Source organism: Juglans microcarpa x Juglans regia, chromosome 5D (assembly GCF_004785595.1).
Source record: "Juglans microcarpa x Juglans regia isolate MS1-56 chromosome 5D, Jm3101_v1.0, whole genome shotgun sequence".
In the NCBI taxonomy this organism is placed as follows: domain Eukaryota; kingdom Viridiplantae; phylum Streptophyta; class Magnoliopsida; order Fagales; family Juglandaceae; genus Juglans; species Juglans microcarpa x Juglans regia.
The window spans coordinates 13,793,080-13,818,070 of record NC_054602.1 but is presented as its reverse complement, the minus strand read 5'-3'; the positions used below and the strand labels follow the sequence as shown (position 1 = coordinate 13,818,070).

General features: G+C 35.3%; 1 protein-coding gene across 1 annotated transcript; it reads left to right on the top strand.

The window, feature by feature from the left end:
* The first annotated feature begins 14,719 nt into the window (after positions 1-14,719).
* LOC121265700 (protein NRT1/ PTR FAMILY 4.5-like) lies at positions 14,720-24,991 on the top strand. The gene is made up of 6 exons (XM_041169388.1): positions 14,720-14,773; positions 21,239-21,335; positions 22,808-23,025; positions 23,214-23,657; positions 23,831-23,958; positions 24,118-24,991. The coding sequence occupies exons 1-6, from the start codon at positions 14,720-14,722 to the stop codon at positions 24,989-24,991; spliced, it is 1,815 nt and encodes a 604-aa protein (XP_041025322.1).

Sequence of the window (24,991 nt, the reverse complement as noted above, 5' to 3'; positions counted from 1 at the left end):
TAGTTGTAACGCCCCGACCCCAAGGGTCCGGAGAGTTGACTCATAAAACCTGATAATCAGCTCTAACAAGGCTAGAGTACTTCCAAATTTAAGAATATATCCATTTTCCAAATCTCAAATCGAACGTAAATACTTCAATTAAATAAATCAAATAAACTCATTTATCCAATATTCAATCCAACAACCCAAATAAAATCAACTCTTCTTCATGTCTCAAATAACAACTAGAAATAATAAAACATTAACATAGTCTCCATAAACTGTCTAAATCCATTGAAGCAAACTTGAGAAAGATAATTAACCTCCAACACCAACACTAATATCATGAGATACCCACAACAAATCAATGCTAATCTTCTCCATAGACTCTAATACTGATCCTCAGCTGAGCTATCGATATCATCTGAAATATTATGAAGATTAACAGGGTGAGTTATCAACAACTCAGCAAGCAGAGAGCATATACTAGCATGTAAACATGAGCATTTATAACATCTGATAAGCTGAACAAAATATTTACTTTCAGAATGCAGAAACCAAACTTGTACAAAAACATTAGAGCGAGATTTTCAGAAAAATATACTTAATCCAAAAAGAGAATCCGTTGGCATTTCTAAACTGAAACATTATAATCTTATCATCGTTTAATATCACATCGGGACAATACCATGTTTAACCCCTGTGGTAGGGTTATAAACTACCATTATACCCGTGGCTGGGTCATTTTCCATGTTTCACCCCCGTGGTAGGGTTATAAATCACCATTATACCCGTGGCTGGGCCTTAACAGAAACACAACGGATTTCATCGAAAATCCGATTACAATCATATACAAAATCAGAACTTCATGCCAAGGTTTTCAGATGACACATCACATCAAAACAAAACACTTAAAAGCTTCAGATCATTTCGCATGTTCGAGATAAACATAAACAAAATATTCTCATTTGTTCATAACAAAACTTTTAGAATTCCTTATTCGCTCTTTTACATAGTTCAGAAATAAAGTACACAAAACTAGCTCATGTCTACACCAGTCATGACAAAAAAATACTTTCTCTTATGTAGAATTTATGCATATGCAGAATAAACATCTGAGGTTGTTTTTAGATCATCTCTTTTCAAAAAAAAATAAACATATTTATTCTCAAAGTCAACCTCATTTTATTTGTTTTATGCAAAACTAGTATATGAACCCCGCTTACCTGACTTCTTCCTATTATCAACACCTTGAGCCGGAACTCTAATAGTAACACCACCTAAACAAAAAGAACATATATCCAACATTTAATAATCAATCTAGTAGACTGCTATTTATTGAGTAATAAATCAAAACAGTCCCTTCACAACTCAATAACTATCCTAATAATTAAACCTGAACAACTCTCTTCACCCATTCGCATTTAAAACCCAAAACAGCCACCTTCTATAACACCAAACCAATCATAATTATTTCCAAAACCAACAACCGCAACTTCAATAATTGAAAACATAACCCAAGTCAAACTTCATTTCCAACCTTCCAATAAAACAACTTCAGTGTCCGCATCAATAATTAATTCATTCAACAATTTAAGACTTGCATAAAAGTTCAATACAACTAGCTCAAAATACCCATAAATTTACACCAAATAGTCTTAATTAATAGTCCAAAACAGTCTCACAAATCCATCCAAAAATCATACTCCTCAACTTCAATAATTTCATCACCTCACCACAATCCAACATATGAAACACCCACACAAAAAATAAATATATAATTGTAACAATTTGCCAAAAGTAACTGCAGGAATGCAAAATCTTATCCACGCCATAATCAAATCAGTAACACTTTTACAATTCACAACCCAATCACAAAATCCAAACACCACCACAAGCTTCGAGTGAGATTACCTAACCAAGTCACGAAAGCTTCAAATCCACCCTGAACCAAAACAATCCGCTGCAGTCTACGCTCAGAAAAATTCATAGCACTTCCTAGTGAAAGAAAAATGCTTCTGCACAAAGGGAAAAAATTTGAGTACTCCGAACATGATTTAGTGTTCCAAGCATGAACACTATGAATTCAGATGGAACGGGGATGTGTGCGAAAATTAAGCAACGAAAAAAAATAAAAGTGAGACTGGAAATGAATGGTGGGAGAAGAGCAAGACTACACTTCTGATGTGCGGCTCAGCAAGCCAAGCAGTGTGTGTGTGCATAACATCAAGTAAAGTAGAGTGTGTGTGCGTGTGATCAAAACATGGCAGAAACCGAAAATGGAAGGAGACCCGCACGAGTAAGAACTAGCAGAACAGAGAAAAGAAAGAAGAATAACCATAAAGGAAAAAGAAAAGCCATAATAGAAGAAGAAATTACCAAGTTTTGTTCAAAAACCGAATGAAATTGCAGTGGAGAAACAGTTTGAAATTCGAAACCCTTGAGTCGAGCGGACGATGAAGATATGGAGAAGATGAGAAGAAAAAAAAAATTGGATGAGAGGATCCGGTTGCAATGTCTGCCGAAGTGAGCCAAACCGATTCTTGAGTGTGGTGAGAGATGAAGATCAACTGCTAGGATTATGGGGGGTTGGTGCGCACGGTTAGTGTGATGTGCAGAAAAATGAGGTGCAGAGGGGAGAAATCGTGGGGAAGAAAAACAGTGCAGCAGAGGGAAACTCACCTAAACGACGCCGTCCGTTTCTCCACTTGAGCTCATGGGCTGGGCTTCGTCCTGACTTCAAAGGGGTTGGGCCTAAAGCCCGGTTATCACAATAGTATTACTAAGTTAACAGTACTTGAGCAATGGATTAAAAATAACCTTAAATTTTTAGTGTATTAGTGTAGGGCAACAATGTCAAGATTTCTAGCTCCATTCACCAACAAATGAGGACTTCATTTATTTCACAGCCCATTTTTTTTTTTATCATAATGTATCTTATTTCATAATTTCTTGTTGTAATTTGTAAAGTATTTTTTGATTCACTAGTTCCATTATGATGTAAAAATTAAAAATGTAATTTAATGTACCATAGGTCCATAGCCATAATACTCTGGAAAGTTTTATGATGTAAATTTGTATTTAATTTGTTATTTTACTGATGCATTTATTTTAATTTTATATTAAATATTTTAGTCTTTAAATTCTGTAATAAGCGAGCCGAGCTCGGGCTCGGCTCATTAACAAAACCAAGCTTGAGCTCACTTCCCTTCTACACGAGTCGAGCTCGGACGCTATTGTAACACCCCGTATTTTAGTGTATTTTTATTGAAGGATTATTTTTATTAATTTAAAAATTTATTCTCTTGTTTTAAAATTATCGGATATTTTTAAATGGTTTATTTTATGACCTTTAAATTGCGAAAATTAATTTGAGATGTTTTCTTAATATTTATTATTGTGATGCATTTAAATTGTTTTCCTTTTAAATTAATTGATTGTTGGGTTTAAATATTTTATTTTCATTTTATCATTATGTTTAAATTATTTTAATTAATTTGCTGTTTTAAAATCATTTTCGTTGGATCATTTTTTGTGACCCAAAATGTGAGGATTGAACCTCATTTCTTTTTCCTCTTTTCTTTTTCTTTCCTCTTTCTTTTTTCTTCTTTTTCTTTTTCCCCCCAGCCCTCTCCCACGTGCGACCAGCCCTCCCTCTCTTCTCCGTCCGTTTCTCCTCTTCTCCCAGCCCACTGCCACCGCGCCGCCGTGGCCCTCACCGCCCCTCTCGTTCGCTCCCCCACCGGCCGATGACCACTCCTTGTCAATCCCAGCCCCTATCTTGTTGTCGTTAGCCTCCACGAACCACCCAAAGCTGCGGCCTTCTCTTCATTCCAGCGCCGCCGTCGCACCACCTCCGGCCACCATCTCTTCACCACTTCATCCTCGACCTCCTAGCAACCCAATGGACCCAATCCCAGCTCCGATCCGTCACCGGTGAAGCCTATCTATCCCCATTTCCGATTTGGACACCTTTGGCCCAAAACCACCATTTGCGCCGCCACCCACGGCAAACCACCACCACCACTGGCTTCACCGACCTCTCTAAGCCCTACCCTATCAATTTCGGATCTTAGTTTGTTTCCATTCAAAAATGGGTATTTGAGACCCACGGCCACAGTGCATTTTGCACTGTTACGTTGCTGTGTCGCCACCTTTTGCACCTCCGTGATCCTTCGAAAATTATAATATAACAGTGTAAGTATTTTTTCAAAGAACTATCATGATTTAAATATATTTTTGCACTAACTCATATTATTGTGATCTGGTTGGACATGCCAGACTGAGTCCGAGGAGTTCGGGGGTCGGATTGATTGTGGATGGAGTTGTGTGTTTGATTGGTATTGTGAAATGTTGGTTGTTGGTATGGTGTTGTTCATGTATATGGCATATTGCACGCATGATCATGTTTGTAAAGGAAACTGGGTTTTCATGTACATGCATTCATGTTCATGTGTTTCATGAAAATTGAGTTTTCATGTATTAAATGATTTTGGGTGCGTGTGTATCACGACCCTAAGCTGAGATGAGGTATTATCTCGGTGGAGCTCTTCTGGTCATTCGGGAGCGGAATATACTGAGTGACGTCCCCTAGGTTGTTATTGGGCGACAACGGGATCGGACGGGATGGTCTCGTGCCGACTCCGTGGCTCCTCTGTTGGCAGGGGTTAGAGGATGCTTGATCACGAATGCGCTAGGCACAGAACTGGGCATCGCTCTTTGGGTAGTGGGTGCTTGGCCACGAACGCGCTGGGCACGGAACTGAGCATCGCTACGAAGCCAGGACGTGCGGATGATCCCTAGGGGAGATTATGGTGCATTGGTTAATGGAATAATGAGCTGTTTTATGGGAAAATAGCGTGTGTTGAATAAAATGATTTTATGTGATTCATTTTCTGGGAAAATGAAGTTTTATTGACTTGGGTCATTTTCTGGGAAAATGACAGATTATTGTTTTTGGGCCAAAATGAGATTTTGGCGTGTGTTGGAAAATATCTATTTTCAGGGAAAATGATATTTTGGATTTGATGCATATTTCATCATATTCATGCATGTTGGTTGCATCAATATATTTTTATCCCGAGAGTTGTTTGGTTTATACTTACCTGTGGTACCATTTTATGGTATCGCAACTTTTGATGCAGATGAGGATGATGAGCCTTAGCTTGGCTCCGTTGGCAGAGTGATCTGGGATTGCTCCTGTTTTTCGAGATTCGTTTTTATCAATTATTTATGTATTGCCTTTGTAATATATTTGGGATGACTGTATAACTTTTTAAGGATAATTTTTTTTGAATATTTGTATTTAAAATTATGGTACTTAGTTGACTATTATAATATCCGCTGCGACTTTTATTGTGCACATTTGCATGTTGCACACACGTGAGCACATTTCGTTGGGATGCGTAACCGTGTTGTTATCATTCTGACGTCACGATTCCCTTGTTTTTATACATGGGAGTCGGGGCGTCACAGCTATAATATGTCCGACTGATAAACGAGCTGAGCCCGAGCTCGACTCGAGTAATGAACGAGCCGAGCTCGCACACCCCAGGCTCGCTCGAGCTCGGCTCGTTTACAGCCCTAGATTTAGGTCATGTTTGGACACTCTAGATGAGATGAAAACATTTGTTTCAAAACTTTTTATAATCTCTTTCTCAAACATCAGTAAAACATAAAATACTTTTCAATTTCAATTCTTGAACTTTTCCATCTAGCTATTAACTAATCATTACAATTTTTTCAAATAATCTCCAAACAAAACACAATAAACAATACAATTTTTTCAAATTCTTAAACAAAAATTATATTCAAACAATATTTCAACTTTATAATATTTTTATTTAGTTTTCTCTCCCCTTAAAAAACTCAATAAAATATCTTAACTTAAATAATTTCAATACTATTCATAAGTACTATTAACAAAATTATCATCTTATCTCATTATCTAAACATTCCCTTAATGTTGAAGGTTGTTTTTCTTCTACCTAAACTCGGAATCAACCTCTATTTTGATGCCCTATAAAATCACAAATTCTAAAAATTTAAGTTGACAAGAAGATATAAATTTTATTATTTATTAACACTATATTAGTTTTTTAAATATAACCAATTAATTTCCCATTGAAAAAATGAAATGGACAAAACAAGCCAATTAAAAATGTGTGGAGAATTAATAGTTCTTGGTTTCTCGGTCATTCGGCTGTAGGGGATCTCTATAGAATAAAGTTATACAATTTCTATATTCTACCCGTCTAGGTCCAATCTAGGTGAATAACCGTCTAGATTTACTTGAATTTTCGAGTTTTGGACCGAACCAAAAAATAATCCGGTCCAGATGCACATCGCATTGCATTCGCTGGGCACAAGGGTCAACAATCTAATATCTATTGCATGTATTATTTTTGAGTCAAAATCCTTGCTTCCATAGGCTACATCAGCACCACATTCATTTTAGAAATTTTGTTATTATAATATTTCAATCAACAAATAATTGTATAGAGGTCATTTTAATTATTTACCTATGTTTGCATGTCCACCTTTGTCGTGTACAACAAAAGTAGTAAAAAGTACCTTTCTATTCTTTCAAGGAGTACTAATATGTTCATCAATGATTTTCTTAACATGTTACTATTCAATATATATATATATATATATATATATATATATATATATATATATATATATATATATATTTAACTTTCGGTAAAAATCGTCTCAGCTGGGCATATAGCTGGAAGAAATTCTTCAATGCATGCATGCATTGGGAGGCACAACAAGAACGCCGTTGGTTCGAGCAAATAAAATGGAAGAATCTCTCCCCCAAGCATTGCATGCACACTACAAAAGAATGGGGTTTTTTGGGATGAAATTTTGGTCCTAAAAAATCACAATTTCATCCCAAAAAGTTATTAGAGATGAAAATTTTTTATTTCTAATTTGTCCCAAAAGGCATGTCTCAAAAAGTTTTTTGGGATAGAATCTAAAAATTACTTTTAGGGATGAAATCGGGTTGAACCGATCAAAAGCGTTCGAATGAGATTTTTTTTTTTGGACGAGCTTTTTCGTCCCAAAAAACCGTTCGAATGGAACATTTTATTTCGAATGGCCTGGAATCTGTTCGAACACTATCAAAATTTGATTCAAACGACCAAATTTATTTGATCCTATTTGAATGGACGGAATGTTCGAACATCTTATTTTTGTTCAAACATATACATTTATGTTCGAACAAAATCAATTTGATCGAACACGATCCATATACGTTCGAATTGAAAACATCTATTCCAACAAGTGGTTCAATGTTTGTGTTCGAACGGTATATGATACATTTGAATAATGACAAATGTGTTTGAAAAAAATATTATTTGTTTGAACATTAGGACATGCAGTCTGTTCGAATGAAAAATTTATATATTCCAAAAAAATTGATTGTTCTCAAGTCATTCAAATGGTTTTGATTGCTAGTTCAAACGGAAACTAAAATGCATTCGAAGGTTAATAAATTGCAATTTACCGTTCGAATGATACTCATGATACATAACTTTTAATTCAAAATATGAAACTAATATTAAATATTGTAATTAAAACATCATATTTTTTTTTAAATATTCAAGTCAGAATAGTAAAAGGACAAGTAAAAAAAATAAGTTCTTGGATTGTGGTGGCATAGAGTTTTAGGACATCATTGATTGCCACTATTAGAATATTTTTTGGGATCGAATCTCCAACTTCTTTTGTATGTTTTGTTCTAATCTTGCCTCTAAATTCGTTGCATGATCTAATTGAGTCTGCAACTCTCTTTGCGTGGACCTCAAATGTTCTATCTTGAGCGTTGCTACCTCTAATTCCCGAGAGTTGTTATTCGATCTGACTTGAGAAGATGATGATGATGTTGAGGAAGACTTCACGCAACGTTCTAAGCCCCTCAAATATCCAGAACGTGGTCCAAGAACCTGAGGAAAGATTTGAACATCGTTGATAGATGATTCATCAGATGGAGCCGCAACAGTTTCCTTAAGTGATATCATCTTGTCCTCTAAAAAGAAGATTAGAGATAGTATAAATAACAAAAATATTATTAGACAGTATAAATAAAAAACTTAAACTTACATAGTTTGCTTCTGCTTCTGAACTGGTACAAACACCATCACGATTTGTATGTGATTTAGCATACAATTGGGTCTAATTATAGTCAGTAGGACATTACCAATTGTTTAGATAGTCGATGAAAAGATTGAGAATCCGCATGATGGTGTATTATTAAATTTGTTCTATTTGCATTGTTCACAATACTCCGTTGTTAAAAAAAATATTATTACTATATTTCTTTAATGTATTTATCATATATCATAAAGAAATATAGCAGCAAAATTACCTGACGTGGGATCTTCAAATATATCACAAAATTTCTCTCATTCGTTTGGTGGCATTTCTTAGAATGGATTTTGATGCGCCTCTATTGCACTATTGAACTTCTGATAGTATACATGACATCTACCTTTGTACTTCCGAAATGCATTGGACATCAACTCCTCAATCATTAGTCGATTCTCTCACCGGCCAAAATTAAGTTCAAACTTATCCTTGAAAAAATTATAAACGATTAGTCTAAATACAAACTAATTATAAATTAACATATTATACTTAATTGTTTTCTAAGTAACTTATTACCAGGCAACGATCTTTGACGTGGTCTTTCATATCTTGGAAAACTTTAACCTAGGAGGATGTATCCATCGATGCATATGTGTGAATAAAGGTATCAACATAAGAAGAAAGCCAAGCGACTGAATCTCCAGAGCCACTTGTGTGATCATCAGAAATATCAAATTTAATTTTTTTTGCTTTTCTTACTTTCTCTATGCAGACACCCCTAGTAGTGCCTCTATCTCGACGATTGCTTACAACAGCTATACAGTAATTAAAGCACTTAATTTCAAAAAAATTATTTTATCTTTAAAACAATTCCTTAAATCATCATGTAAAATCAAGTTTACTTTGGTAAAATATCTTATTCTGGGTCTGGTGATATTGACCCACCATTCACGGCAGACAAACCAATTAGGGAGTTGGTAATGGATGGAGATGGCACACGAGTTGCTTTGCGTTTGGAAGGTATATCTATTTTAAACTATAATAAATTATTATTTGAAAAAATGTTATTATATTTATAACAATGATACTTACATAAAATTTAATTTCATTCACTATCAGTTTTGCTAGACAGGCCGCCTTCATCCTCACTAGACACTCCAGTTGACTAATGTTCTTCTGACAATCCACCATCAATTACTTCTAGTTCAACATCATTTCTACACAATGGAACCATGTCATATTCGCTGAGTTCAACAAATATATTGATGCCTGATTTGTTTTCTTGATATACTTTTTCATTTGTTGGACCATTAAATTCTTCATGTTATTCATCTGCCTGTGGAATGTGATCATATACATTTTTTTTAGTGCAAACTTCTGTACTACTCGCCATGGGTTTCCGTACTCTAGATCATCTAAATAAAAAATCGATTTGCTTAGCAAGCGAGAACAAAATGATCATCCTCATACCATGTGCGAGATGTATTGACACTTCCAATCTTGGATTTGGGACATCCCATCAATTATATTTAAACAACCAGACCATATGTCCCCTTACGTACTTTAACCCTATAATATCTTCGACAACTCTATAAAAGTCAATGTTATCCTCTCTGTGGTTTTCTTTGACTACGACCCCCTAATTTTAAGTTTTTCTATATCGTTCTCTGTCAGCCGTATGAAATCTATATACGTGCACCAAACATCATGTGTGTTGGATGGCCCGCCTAGACGGACCACATGCCAAAGCATATAATTTTGGTGAGATTTCTTTTGAATTATCACCATATTTCAATACAACCTACAACAATAAATTTTATTCTAGTAATATCAATGGTAGATAGCAAAAGTCTATTTTAGTGGTATGAAATTCGTAGATAATAAGAATTTTTTTTAGTCATACCGTCTATTCAAACCACGAGGCTAATTCATCTTCGTGCTTCTTTTTTACGTCATTTACACCATTCAGGCAAAGTAGCTGTATATGTTCGCTATGCATGTTCAAGTTAACAATTAATTTTTATAAAGTTATATTATATTCCATGAATTTTAATTTATATTGATATGTAGTCATCACTAACCTCAAGTAGTTGTCAGTCTCTGCGCAGTTACTCAATACATACTATTGGGCTCTATCAAACTTTCATCCACATAGTTCATAGCCTCCTTGTGCATCTATGAGATGTATGGTTTAAAAAAAATATGGAAAATGATGATGAGACTCCCATTTGTCTACCTTTATAATTTCGGTCTGGTCTCGTGAATTTGGTATCAACCCCATGGAAATACATTGAACAAAATGTATGACATTCATTATCAATGTATGACTCTGCAATTGAACCTTCCTGACAAGCCTTATTCTCCACAGATTGCTTAAGTTTTTAAAAGAATCGTTCAATAGGATACATCCATGTATACTGGACAGGGCTAGCAACTAAAGCCTCACGAGGCAGGTATATTGCCAAATGAACCATTACATCAAAGAATGAAAGTGGATACAAACTCTCCAATTTGCACAATATTACTGCAATGTCAATTTCCATCTTTACTAATGTATCGACTTTCAACGTTCTACTGCAAATGTCATTGAATAATCCCTCTAATTCTGTCAAAGCTGTACGAACATCTCGAGTAAGTTTTTCACATACACAAACTGGCAACAAATGCTACAAAAATACATGACATACGTGACTTTTAAAGCCAGTTATATTCCAATCATGAGTTCACACACATATTGACATGCTCGAAGTATAACCATCAGGTAATTTGATTGTCATGAACTACTCACAGAACTTTTTTCTCTCATCATTTGACAATGCAAACCATCCAAGGAGCATATAAGCTGATGACCCATTAACTACTACTATATAACTACTATTACTACTACTATAATACTAGTATTATAATACTAGCATAGTATTAATTATAACTACTAGCATTATAACTAGTTATAACTATAGTATTATAATACTAGCATAACTATAGTATTATAATTAATTACTAGTATATAACTACTAGTACTACTACTATAATACTAGTACTATTATTCTAGTATATAGCTATAGTATTATAACTACTAATATAATAATATAGTATAATATTAGTATATACTATATTATAACTAGTATAGTAGTATAATAGTATACTAATATATATATGTATAAATATTATACTATAATATATATATATAAATATTATACTACTATATATAGTATACAAATATATATATATATGTTTAACGTTAGTTAAGTTTGTAATATTTTAGTATACTTGTAAAGCCATTCGAACGAAGTAGTACTGACCCATTCGAACTAATCAGGATCATGGACAAAAATGAGAAGTTTCACGAATTCATATGTTCGAACAGGGCCAACATCACCCGAACGGGTTGAAGCACTTGTTCGAACGTCTAAATTTTTATTCAAATAGACAAAAGTAACTAATAAAGTGTTTGAACTGGATAGTACGCGTTCAAATGGGAACGGTCGGACAAAAATGAGAAGTTTCATGGATTCACATGTTCGAACAGGACGTACAGAGTTCGAACGGGATGAAGCACTTGTTCGAACTTCGTAATTTCTATTCAAATAGAACAAATTAAAAGATAACACATTCGAACTGGATAATACCCATTCGAACGAAACTGTTAGATACTAAATACCCAGTTTGAATGTTGAATGACCACATTCACATAGCTCCATTCATAAAAACTCCTTTGCCTACGCCGTCACCACCACTAACTCCGCCGTATGAAGCAAATTTTCTGCCGTCTAAGAAGTATGGCCCTTGAAATGAGACTCATTTAAGTGCTTTTTGCTAGTTAGTTAAGTTTGTAATGAGGGTTCGATTTAGAATCCAATTCGACCCTTGTTGGTGTTTTTGGGGCCGCCACACAAGGCGTTTGGCCGTAGAAATGATGGAGTCAAGTCTAGGTTTCACTCTATCTTAATTTCGACCGATTAAAACCAAGGATTCTCAATAATCCTTGGTTTCCACATTTGGTGTTGAGTCGACTTAGCCATGGTTTGTTTCACAAGTTTGCGTTCGAACGGATTCAAACCTGTTCGAATGCTTATTGCCAAACAACCATTTTAGCGTTCGAACGTGAAAGAACCCCATTCAAGCATTAAAAATTGAGATGCCAATACGGTCAAACAGGTTGGCTTTCTGTTTGAACTTAACATTTATTATGTTCGAAGGTCATTTTATTTATATTGTTTGAACAACATATTTTTTCGTTTCAATGGTTAGTTGGTGTTCAAATAGGTTAAGTTTCTGTTTGAATGGTTATAAACCGTCTGAATACTTAGAGCTACTGTTCGAACAATATTATTTAGTATTCGGATTAAATGCTTGTTCGTTCAAATCAATTAGTTCCTGTTCAAATGGGCTTGTTTCTATTTGAACATAACAACATATATATAATATAATTACAACTTTATATTTTATTTATATTCGTTGTGGTTTTATGAACAATGAACTAATAGCAAACATGAGAAGAAAACGTGGGAGAGAGGGCCAAGCTAGCGGTGAAGCTAGTGAGACGAAGAGACCGATATTGGTAGAGCGGGAGATCATTATAAATAACTTCTAAAATTTTGTGTGGGATGAACGTAGCCTCTTTTCTATTATCAACGATAGAGGATGGGCCTTGATTTGTCAGCAGAGGGGTATAGCCTATCCAGACATGATCATTGAGTTTTATCGAGCCATGGGTCAGGTGGAGGCTAATGAGGAGTCCTTCACGTTATTTGGGGAGTGGGTATTACTATCTTAGCAGACATTATTGTTGATTTACTTGGGATCCCTCGCGAGATTAGTGCATACCCTGCACAACAATCGGCTATAGGGACAGATGGTGGAGATGTTATCGAGGATGAGGCTCCAGCAGATGATAGTCCCACACACAATGAGATTCATCAGTTGATGCATGAAGATTCAGCTCCTCCATATGATGGCAACAAGGTGATCAAACTGGTAGATTATATTGCATTTTTCCAAATGTTGAATTTAATTGTTTTCCATAATATTGATCCAAGGAAACACAAGGCTGGCTTCGGTATCGAATGAGCTTGATTTATGTTATGGATAGAACGAGGAGAGCCGATTGATCTGCCTTTATATTTCCTCCTCCGCATTCGATTTGAGTCATGGTATTTGAGTGGAGGTAATCTACCATTTGCATTGATGATCTCTAACCTCCTAGTCCAATTGGGGGTTAATGTGTTGATGACTGAGCGGAGACAACCACAGATTGAGCCTCTTAACAAGATCACTTTCAACAAGAGCGAGGGCCACTTGCGGAAGGCTCGAACTAACGTTTCAGTGGCACAAGATAGAGGCATAAAGCGTGATCCAGCTTCTACTGATGCCGCTGTTGATAGACAGGCTGCAAGGGCTACTATCACGGAGATATGATCCCTGCTCGAGGACCATCGCATACTTTTGATCCAGAGATGGAGAGGATGGTGGAAAGGATCACTGTGCCCATTATGGTTCGACCGCAAGAGATTAAGAGATGCATTTTTGTCATGTAGGAGGACCTAGATAATCATACCCAGTAGTTTTATTTTTTATTTGACTTTTTGTATTGTGTCGAACATTATTCATTTAATTACTCATCATTTTTATTTGTTATATATAGCTAGCTTGTTTATCTTCAAAAATCAATTTCCTTATTTTATTTACTATTCATGATAATATAAAAAATGACACTCCCTATAAGGTAATATTTTTTTAATTGCAAATTCTTATTTACCATAATAAAATTCATTAATTAATTTTTAAATTAAATATATAAAATTCTTAGGATTATGAAATATTTTAATTTACCATAAATAATAATAAACCCGTATAGCTAGATTTTTTTATCTTTTGAAAATGATAACTAATAAACTTAAATAATATTTATTTTTAAAATATTTGAATGCCTTTCAATAAATTTCTATAATTAAACGGTACCGTTCGAATGACTTTTATGAGTATTCGAACCTTTAATAGATCCGCTCGAACATAAAAGTATTGTTCAAACTATGTTCCAACCATTTCCGCCAGATTTATTTATAACTTCCCACAAAAAATTGGTTCGAATGAATAAATGTGGTGTTCGAACGAGTTCTAATGTATATAATGTTCCTGCCACGACTATTATTCGAACAGTTATATTAACATTTGAACGTGATTTAAAATACAGTTCAAATTTGTGCTGGAGCGTTCAAACTGTATAGCAACATTCCTGCTAGATTTATTTGTAACTTCCCAACAAAACTTTAGTTCGAATGATTAAATATCATGTTCGAACGGAATTGAACTTTTTCCAGTACAATTGTATATAATTTCCCGTCACGACTAATATTCAAACAATTATGTAATCATTCGAATGGTAATGAAAATTGTGTTCAAATAGTTTTCTTCTTCTTTCTTTTTTTTTTTTTTTTCTTCGAACAGTTTTATTTTTTGACATAGAAGGTCTAGTTCGAACAAACATAAAAAACCACATATATGTTTTGAGAGGAAATTTAAATTTTGTCTGAACATTAAGTAGTGATTTAACAGTACTGTACTGTATGGGACTTTTGGTGCCAAAAAATGTGATACACCTCAAGCTCCTCTAATTAAATTAAGTACGGCCAGGTTGTGCAATATGGCTGTCTTTTTAGGTAGGACTGTTGATTCAGGTTTTGGCCTAGGAATTCAGGTATATTCAGACTAGAATTCGGGTTTCAAACCCAGATTTACAACTCAGTACTCAAGTTTTTTTTAATTTTTTAATTTTTATTATAGTTTGAATGGTTTGGGACAACCTTTATTTGGTAGAGAGGCATTAACTTGGTCCGAAAGGTTCTCATGCATATTCGGCATTAACTTGTACGTGCGAAAGGTTCTCATGCATATTGGCGTTTATCTCTGCCTCTCGGAGCTAAACGTATGTGACCATCCTTGGTGCAACCCTCTGGCAAATGGAGCTGCCAGGTTGCGTGATTTAAGACTACCAACCATAATGAGATGGACATACTGAAGGATAGGAATTTGGAATTTTGGTCTGCCTTGATTAGCGCAGGGAAAAGGGTGGAAACAGTGATGTACAAAGGTGTAGGGCATTCATTTCAAATTCTGCATAACTCTCAGCTATGTCAAACTCAAATCCATGAAGTCAAGGCTTTCATCAATGAATGACTTTGCTTGTTTTTGGTCTTCCCGAAGAAAAAAAAAAAAACAGAAAAAACAAAAGGGATATATACCGAGTGTGCCCGGATTTTTGCAACCTAAGTTTCGGTCCGGAACAAATCGGAGTCGGAACCCGAAACCAGTTTTCCAACTTCCGGATGAACAGACCTATGTTTAGGATCGCAATCCATCCACTAGTATTTATAATTCACAAGAGGTCTAGTGGTGGCAGTACTTCTTCATCATTTTCAAAGGGATAAAAGGAAGACAAGTCATCATGAGCACTCCTTCATAGTTCTTTTTTTGTAGTTTTATCATCCCTAGCTAGCTAGGTAGGTAGAAACTATATATAATATTCCGGAATTCTTTGCATAGTTGCATCGGCCATATCAGTTCTTCTCTTTATATTTTTTAAAAAAAGAAAAAAGACGACCTACAGCTGCTTAATTATAGGCCGTGGAAAAGGCTGCGTTTTTCAAACGATGATATATAGACTTTTTTTTTTTTTTTTTTTTAAGCTATATATAGACTTGTTTATTTTCAATAGATATCGATCTTCTTCATGAAAGTGATGCATTAATCTTTGACTGATGAACAGTACTATACTTCGGATTTTGCATTCCCTCTTAATTTTCTATCATCATCATCATGTCTATTTCCAAATTCATTTCTCTGCCATTTTTCAACGTTGAACCATGTGGTCCTTGAGACAATTGGTTCATGGACCACAAAACCTTTCGCTGTATGTTCACCTACAATGAGATAAATAGCCTACCAAAAGGGATTCTTTAATTTGTGGTGTTTCTTAGATAACAACTGGCTAGGCTGGGGTTCTATTATATATATATATATATATATATATATATATATATATAGTCAATTGTCCAACTTGATCATCATCCTTTATACCAGCAGTTCTAGAAAACACGTGAGAATCGCGAAGTAATTAAGTAATACACATCATGAATTGATACATGATGACAAAACACATGATGAACATGATCAAGCATGATCTCCCCGTTTTCTACACATCCATCAGCTGGAACAAAAGACCAACATCCAAGAAACCCCGGATGTTGTGTTGATTAGCATAGTTGTGTTGTGTTGATCAGCCTGTTTTATCATCTTTTATATATACCTTTTGAACCTTAACTACTGTATTTGGCTCTATCTTGCGTCACTTGTTGGACCCTTATAAGCTAGCATGGTACACCTAAAATCAAACTTTACGACATTCAATATTGTACTAATTACATACATATATTTTTTGAAGAGATCGATCGTAGGAAATAATATTATAGATCGCATACTCTTTAACACTTTCTTTTTAGAAAAATAGCATGATCAGTAATATTGTAACGCCTCGTCCCTGAGGGTCCGGAGAGTTAACTCATATTATTTGATAATCATCTCCAACATTGCTAATACTCTTCCAAAAGCTCCAAAACAAACGTAAACACTTCAAATTTAATTATCCATACATACTCGTATATAAAATCCTCAATACGGTAACCCCAAAATTTAACAACTTCTCTAGATGTCACTAAACTCACATTTCGACAATATAATTATCAAAATTCACTAATACTCATCGAAAACTTTCTATTATTAATCCACTATTCTTAAGTCATCTCACCCAATTCTTCATAGTCCCGATCCTCAGCTGAAATATTGAAAAATATCTGAAAATATTGGAGATAAGAGGGGGTGAGTTATCAACAACTCAGTAAGCAGAGGACATATGTTAGTATGTAAACATGAACATTTACAGATTTTAGAATGTAGAACAAAACACTTTTTATTTTCGAAATGCAGAGTCAGAACATGTTATCAAAAATATCAGAGCGAAAGTTAAAAAATATTCTTAATCAAAATTCTCTTGGCACAACATAACTGAAATATCATATCAGAACAGAATTTCATGTTTAACCCCTGTGGTAGGGTTGTGCAAACCCCGGCAGCCAACCGAGTAAAAACAGAATGTGAATCTTCCCCTTATCATTCTCGGAGCCCTGCATGTGCACATAGGAAAGACCACGCAGAAAACCACTTTGTTTCCAAAGTGGGTGCACCAGAAACAGAAAAGTTGGTACCAACCCAAACAGAGGCCACAGTTTTACACTCGTGGTAAGGTCAGAACAGAAACAGAATGTCATGCCAGAGGTTTCAGAAATCACATCAGAGTACAGAACATTTTTCAGAACAAAACAGAGTCAGATCACAAAAATATAATTTATGCACAGTTTTTCATATTCGCTCTCTTTTGTATAGTTCAGAAACAAAATGCCAAAACTTTGCTCATGTCTACACCAGTCATGACAGAAAGTACTTTATTTTTAAACAGAATTTCATGAGTCATGCATAACAAATAACTGAGGTCATTTCAAATTTCTTTTCATAACAAAACATGCATATTTTTCCAAAAATCAACCTTAGTCTATTTTATTTATTTTATGCAAAGTCTAGCATAGGAACTCTGCTTACCTAAACTTTTTAGCTTTCCAAAAAAAAATTCCTCAACAATGCCAAACAACTATTAATCATTACCTATAAAAATCACGTAATTCCCGTAAATTTCCAATCAACCACGTATTTCAATATTTAAACCTAAAATGCTAAAAGAACCTATTTTAAATTCTCAAAACCTAAAATTCTCATAATTCCTAAAATACCATCATTTTCTAAAACCATCAATATCCACTTAATCGAATTCGCACCGAATAAGAAATTTAAATCGAACAAGTATTAAAATAATTACAGAACTCAATAAAAAGTAATATTTAAAATATCTAAAATGCCAACAATATATTATAAATTAATAGAATACTTTGACTACTTAAAAAAAAATATTATAAAATACGTCGTGAAAAACTTCTCTCTTAAAAAAATAGGTTTCTTCCTTTAGTTAATAATATTATTAAAATATTATTTACACAAAAATAATTATTTTATGAGACTTCAAACAAAACCCGTTTAAACAAAAATCCAAAAAGATCACTCATCCGAAAACATATATATAGTACATACACTAAGGGTAAACTGGTAATAGTATTCAACTATTAGGTTAACAATTTACATATATATATATATATATATATATATATATATATATATAACTTATGAGGGACAACTAGCAGTTAACGGAAACAGAAACACAAATAACAGGAGTAGGAACGGCAGGGCTTACACCAGGAGAAGTTAGCGGCCGCGTTCGATGGCTGGGCTGGAAATACCGTGGTGGCGTGGCTGTCGAGTTGGGGAGGGCGTGCGGTGGCGAAGCTGCCTACGCTGGGCGGCAAAAGTGAGAGAGGCAGAGAGAGATGAGCGGGAGGGAGTGCGAGAGAGAGCGGAAAGCAAGGAGGGAGTAACCGAGGGGGTACTCACCGTGAGGAGTTGTTACCGGCTGAGGTGGCCTGAGGGTGTCCGACGGCCTTTTCTGTGCGGGTGGCGACGGCTTGGAGTGGGTGGTGTTTCTGTGCATGTGGGTGGCTCTTCCGAGGTGTGGAGGTGGCGGCTTCAAGATGTGAGATTTTTCTGTTTTCGGAGAAGCAGAATAAAGTGTTTTCATTGGTGGTTCTTCAGTGGCTGGCGTCGGTTGTGCTTGGTGCAGGGTGACGGCGGTTTCGAGTGAGCTAGGTTGGTAATGAAGACGCAATGAGAGCTAGCTCCGAGGTGGCTGGGTTGTGGTTCGACGGGGAGGAAAAATGGGTGCTCTGGTTTGAGCTGCAGGAACCGGGTGATTTTCGGTTGATTGTATCTCAGTTGAAGTGGTAGCCGTGGTTCACAGTGTAGGATGGATGCTCAGAGGAGTTTGGATGGTTGAGAGGGTGAAAAGAGGGCAGCGGCACTTATTCTAGGGTTGAGAATGCTTAACTTATATAAGAGCTATAAGAGGAAACATATAAAACCTAAAGAAGAAGAAGAGGGGGGGATGTGCATGAAAAAGGAAACGGCTTGAAGCCATGCGACGAAGTCTAGACTCGTTTTCACGGGCCTGGGCTGGGGACCAAAGGGCTAGGCCCAAAAGAAAAATAACACACTCTCAAACAGCCCAGTCCGAGAATAGAAGAGTCCAATAAAAGAAAAAAAAAACACAATAAAAAATAAACAAGAACTAAATAAAAACACTACAACTCAATATTAATAAAATAAAATAATTAAAGTCTAACAATAAAATTATTCATTAAAGTAAAGAGCAATTTAAATACAAACAATTATTACTATCAAGAAAGCATATCAAAATAAATTTTACAACTAAAAAAAAAGTTTATAAAATAAAATCAATAATAAATCCGATAAATTTAAAACAAGAGAACTATTTTTTTTTATATTAATTAAAATAATCCTTCAATAAATAAAAAATATATATACATTAAAATACAGAATATCACAAATATCCCTGACTAGCTAGCTAGCTAGAATCAGCCGGTGCAAACAATTTAGCGGTAATTAGGATATTTTAGCCGGCGATTCTAATTAAGCAAGGAAGCTAGCTAGCCAGCTAGCCAGCTAGTTGATTGAGGCCGATCGAAACATGAGATCCAATTGTCATAGGGGTTTCTGCAGTACGTACGTTCCCCCACACGTTTGACCAATTCATGGACAACTACTGCGTGCTTTATATGCATTCATCACTGATGACTTAGTGTGAACCCAAATTAGGGGTACTGCATGCACAAATACGAATTAATTAGTGGTGTCAGCATTATTCTGGTTTCAATTTTCCTCGATGACAACAAAAAAGACCTTTGCTGCGACATTATTGTTGGACCCATGTTTGAAAATAATGGTTGCTTTTGTTGATTATAATTTATGGTACAATGATGTTTGCAATAAATAAAGGTTAGATCACTTTCATCGTTACCAGATACTTGATCATGATGATCCTGTAGTGGAAATGCGTTTACTTAATTTCATGTGTATGTAATTAATTTGTGTATATTTGTTGCTAACGTTATTGCTGATTATCACTGATTATAAAGGCTCATGCATGCATATATATACTAGCTAGTGTCCAAAGAGACGATTAGATTGATGACAAAAAGTGATTGGGACGACCCTTTCGAATTAAATACTGCAAGTATGGAGACTTTCTGCCTGTATTGTTGCTTTTGTTATGTGTCTAGAATTATGCATTTATATATAGATAATTATATTATACCCCTACATTTCCTAAATATTTCTCCTTAAGATTCCATTATTATTTTTTTTTCCTCTTTATTTTCGGGGACAGTAATTTTTCCATGCATTAGTAATTTGATCTTTATTAGAAGGGGGCCAATATTGGAATTGCATATTATATAATATACAAAATTATGTATATGCATGCATGGAATTAGAACTCGATTGCTCATTAACTCGAAATGAATATTTTGTAGTCAGTATATATATATATATATTAAAATAAATATGAGACCACAACGTTTTTGGAACCGAGAGCGTCGCTTTCATCTACAGAGTACGTACAATATTATTCTTACAATTTGTTGGTATTAACTACTAAAAAAATTAAGAGTTGACAGCTATATAGCATATTATATCCTGATCAAGATGTTTGTATAATTAATATATAGAGACGGCAATTTTCGGCATAAAATACAATTGCACTAACAAGTAGATCAAGGACGTCGATCCTGGGCAGAAGAATAAGTCATTACAAACATACATGTGCAGTACTCGATCTGGCCAGCGTTGGCACCTTATATTTATATATAGTAGTTAAACTCAGCAGTACTCTTATAAGCTTCCACAAAACTAGCTAGCAATATCACTCTTTAATTAGCACAAGCTAGCTAGGGCACTAAAAGATCAGTCTAGCCAATCGCCATGGTATTTTGCTAGATCGTCCGCCCTCTTTAATATTGTTACGTTGCCTAGCTAGCCTCTGATCATATATATATATATATATATATATATATATATATATATATTGATCGATTACGTTACACGTACATTATTTTCATGCTTCTTATGGCTATCCTTTTGGTTTCTGTAGGAGAAACCTGAGACCGTTGAAGGAAAGGTGGATTGGAAAGGAAGAGCGGCTGTTAAGTACAAACATGGAGGAACCAGAAGTGCTGTCCTCATACTAGGTACGTAAAAATTTATTTGCTCAGAAATATATATATGTATTTTCAGTGATCAGTACTACTACTTCTGGTTTAGATTTGATTTGTTTCAACGATCGAAAAACAGATGTTTGCGGAAAATTGTTTTTAGCAAATTAATTATTTTATAAAAATATAAATGTTTTCTCTGATCATGCATATATATATATATATATACATATATATATTGATCATATAAATATTTTTCTGAAAATTATACTCTTAGTTGTACGTTTGGTACGTACCATGATGCAGACATATAATAGTATTATATAATATCATATATATTATATGTACGTAAAAGATGATCATCTTTTACCTACATATAATATATATGATATATGTTTTTTCTTATGATATTGGTACTGATATTAATTCGTCAAATTATAGTATTTAATATATACTAAGCGTTTTATTTGTTAAATAGGGCTAATTAATGTAAGAGCTTTACTAGGTACAAGTGGTGGTGCACCAAACCGCGTAGCAACGCTGACATGATTTATTTTATTGAAAAGAAAAATAAAAAAAAAAAACTTTGAGAGAAGAAAAGGTAATTTATGTCATAAAAATTATTTCCGTTTTCAATTCGTACTGTTTCATTAAATGGATGCTTTACATGTTAGCAGTGGTGCACGATTTGGTCCGCAAATTTGCTTGCAAGAAGACTTTGTAAAAATAGTCTTTATATACAGTGATTTGTCTTAAAATCAAATTGTAAACCCGTGCTTTTTAATTGAATTTGTTACTCCCTTATAATATCATATAAAACCAAAAAAATAAATAAATGAAAGTATTTAAAAAAAATAAAAAATAAAAAATAAAAAACATAAAACAACATAAACCTAAAAACAAAACGCTCAAGAAAAATTACAAGTTAAAAAATCTAAAATATGAAACACTTGAAATATTAAATTAACAATAAAAATCTAAAAATAAGGGTAGGGAATTAGGGAAAGAAGAACAGGGAGATGAAGGCAACATGGAGGCCGGATGGAGGGAGTATTAGTGGAGTATAATCACACAAGAGAAATACTTTAATCATCAGAGGATTACACAAAAATAAACCCACCAAGTGATATTGTGCATGCATGCTTGATATGCTGGTACATCAGATTGTAAAGTTACTTTTATCGTAAAATAGATTTAAGAGATCACATTAAGTTACGTCAATTTGTGAGTTTACTTTTGTGCAATCCATTTGCATCTGTAGCACTTCACATCAAACAATATTGAAAATCCGTTCTTTTGAAAATTTTGAGCTAAAGCTAATTTTAGAAAAGAAGACTACTTTAGGTACAAGACTACTTGCTTTGCTCTAACGGAAATCGTTTTTTGTTGACCGGCTTTGCCAAGTGCATTCAAATACACGAGAATTGATCTTCACTTCAAGTAATATACGTTTGTAGTCCATGGCCGGCTTAATTTGCAGAGTTTATCAATTGTTCTGCATGTTTCAGGCGCGTTTTGTTTCGAGGGCATGGCTACCTTGGCACTGGCGGTGAACTTGGTGACATACTTCAACGGGGTGATGCATATGGAAATAGCCGATGCTGCTAACCAGCTAACCAACTACATGGGCACTGGCTACATTCTCTCCATTCTAGCAGCTGCCCTTGCAGACACCTACATTGGCAGATTTAAAACTGTCCTCGTTTCAGCATGCCTGGAGTTAGCGGTATGCCTACAAATCCAGCTGATCCACCAAATGATATATAATAAATAATATTCCAATAAAACAATCAGAATTATAGATGATACAACATCAATGATTATGATGATGGACTAAGATAATTAGTCATCTGGTTGATATATAATCCTATTAATTCGCTTAAATCGTTCATGCACGGAATGTTTATCCTGCAGGGACTAGCATTGTTAACAATACAAGCTCGCTATCCCGGGCTAAAGCCCCCAACTTGCAACATCTTTGATCCAACTTCGCGCTGTGAGAAAGTCGATGGTGGCAATGCTGCCATCCTCTTTGTTGCCCTATATTTTCTTGCTGCTGGGGCTGCGGGAGTCAAAGCTGCATTGCCATCACATGGGGCTGATCAATTTGATGAAAAGGACCCCAAAGAAGCAAGGCAGATGTCCAGTTTCTTCAACGGCCTTTTACTGGCCGTATGTATTGGTGGTGTTGTCAGCTTAACACTAATTGTGTGGATCCAAGATAATAGGGGATGGGACTGGGGCTTTGGGATCTCTACCATCGCCATGTTCTTGGCTGTGATTATCTTTTCTGCGGGATTGCCAATGTACAGGATACAAGTTATTCAAGGAACCAGCGCCATCACTGAAATCATACAGGTAATTTTGCATAAATAATAGGTTATTCATTAATTCCTGCCAAGAAAATATTTTAGACCCTTCTATTATTTATTGTTAAAAGAGCATCTCTTGTTGCTCTTCTTTTAAATCTCTTTCTCTGCCTTTCAGCTAAGATCAAGTTTATAACCAATACTGCTCAATTTTTTTTTCAGGTGTATGTTGCAGCCATACGTAACAGAAATCTTCACCTTCCTGAGGACCCCACAGAGCTCTATGAAATGGATATGGACAAGGAAGCTGCTTTGGAAGTAGAATTTTTACCTCACAGAGATGTTTTCAGGTTCTATCCCACAACCTTTAATTTGCACAAAAATTCTGATCTCTAGACTTTGCACTATATCTTCTAATCTATTGCAACAGAAAGTCGTACCATTTAGCAGGTGCAGGCTCCTATATATTTACCCCTTTTATTTACAAATCATGCTAAAATCCTTTGTAGGTTTTTAGACAAAGCAGCCATCCGACCAACATCTACAGGGCAGCATGGCAGCCAAGAGGCTGCAAACCCATGGAAACTTTGCAGAGTAACTCAAGTGGAAAATGCCAAAGTAATACTAGGAATGGTCCCAATTTTTGGTTGCACAATTATAATGACCCTTTGCCTGGCTCAGCTCCAAACCTTCTCAATCCAACAAGGTGTCACCATGGACACAAGCGTCACCAAATCTTTTCACATCCCACCAGCCTCTCTCCCCATCATCCCAATTCTATTCATGATCATTATAATCCCCATTTACGACCGGATTTTTGTTCCCTTCGCAAGAAAAATCACGGGCATCCCCACCGGAATCTCCCACTTGCAACGTGTAGGAGTTGGCCTAATTCTCTCAGCCATCTCCATGGCCGTGGCTGCAATACTGGAAGTGAAGCGAAAAGGCGTAGCAAGGGACAACAACATGCTTGATGCCATCCCAGTGAAACAGCCATTGCCCATTAGCACATTCTGGCTATCGTTTCAGTACTTCATATTTGGAATTGCAGACATGTTCACGTACGTGGGTCTGCTTGAGTTCTTCTATTCACAGGCACCGAAAGGCCTCAAATCCATCTCGACTTGCTTCCTGTGGTGCTCCATGGCTCTGGGATATTATTTCAGCACCATAATTGTCCAAATTGTTAACAGAGCAACAAAGGATACGAGAAGTGGAGGTTGGCTTGCAGGGAATAATATTAACAGGAACCATTTGAACCTCTTCTACTGGTTGCTTTCTATAATGAGCTTGATCAACTTCTGTATCTATTTGTTTGTGGCTAAGAGGTACAAGTATAGGCCTGAGATCAATCCCGTCGTCTCAAACGACAACAAGCAATAA

Coding starts and splice junctions, on each gene's coding strand:
- LOC121265700 (XM_041169388.1), top strand. CDS start 14,720: ATGGCTGTCTTTTTAGGTAGGACTGTTGATTCAGGTTTTGGCCTAGGA. Junction 14,774..21,238: donor GTTTTGGCCTAGGAATTCAG/GTATATTCAGAC, acceptor TGGTTTCTGTAG/GAGAAACCTGAGACCGTTGA. Junction 21,336..22,807: donor AAGTGCTGTCCTCATACTAG/GTACGTAAAAAT, acceptor TGCATGTTTCAG/GCGCGTTTTGTTTCGAGGGC.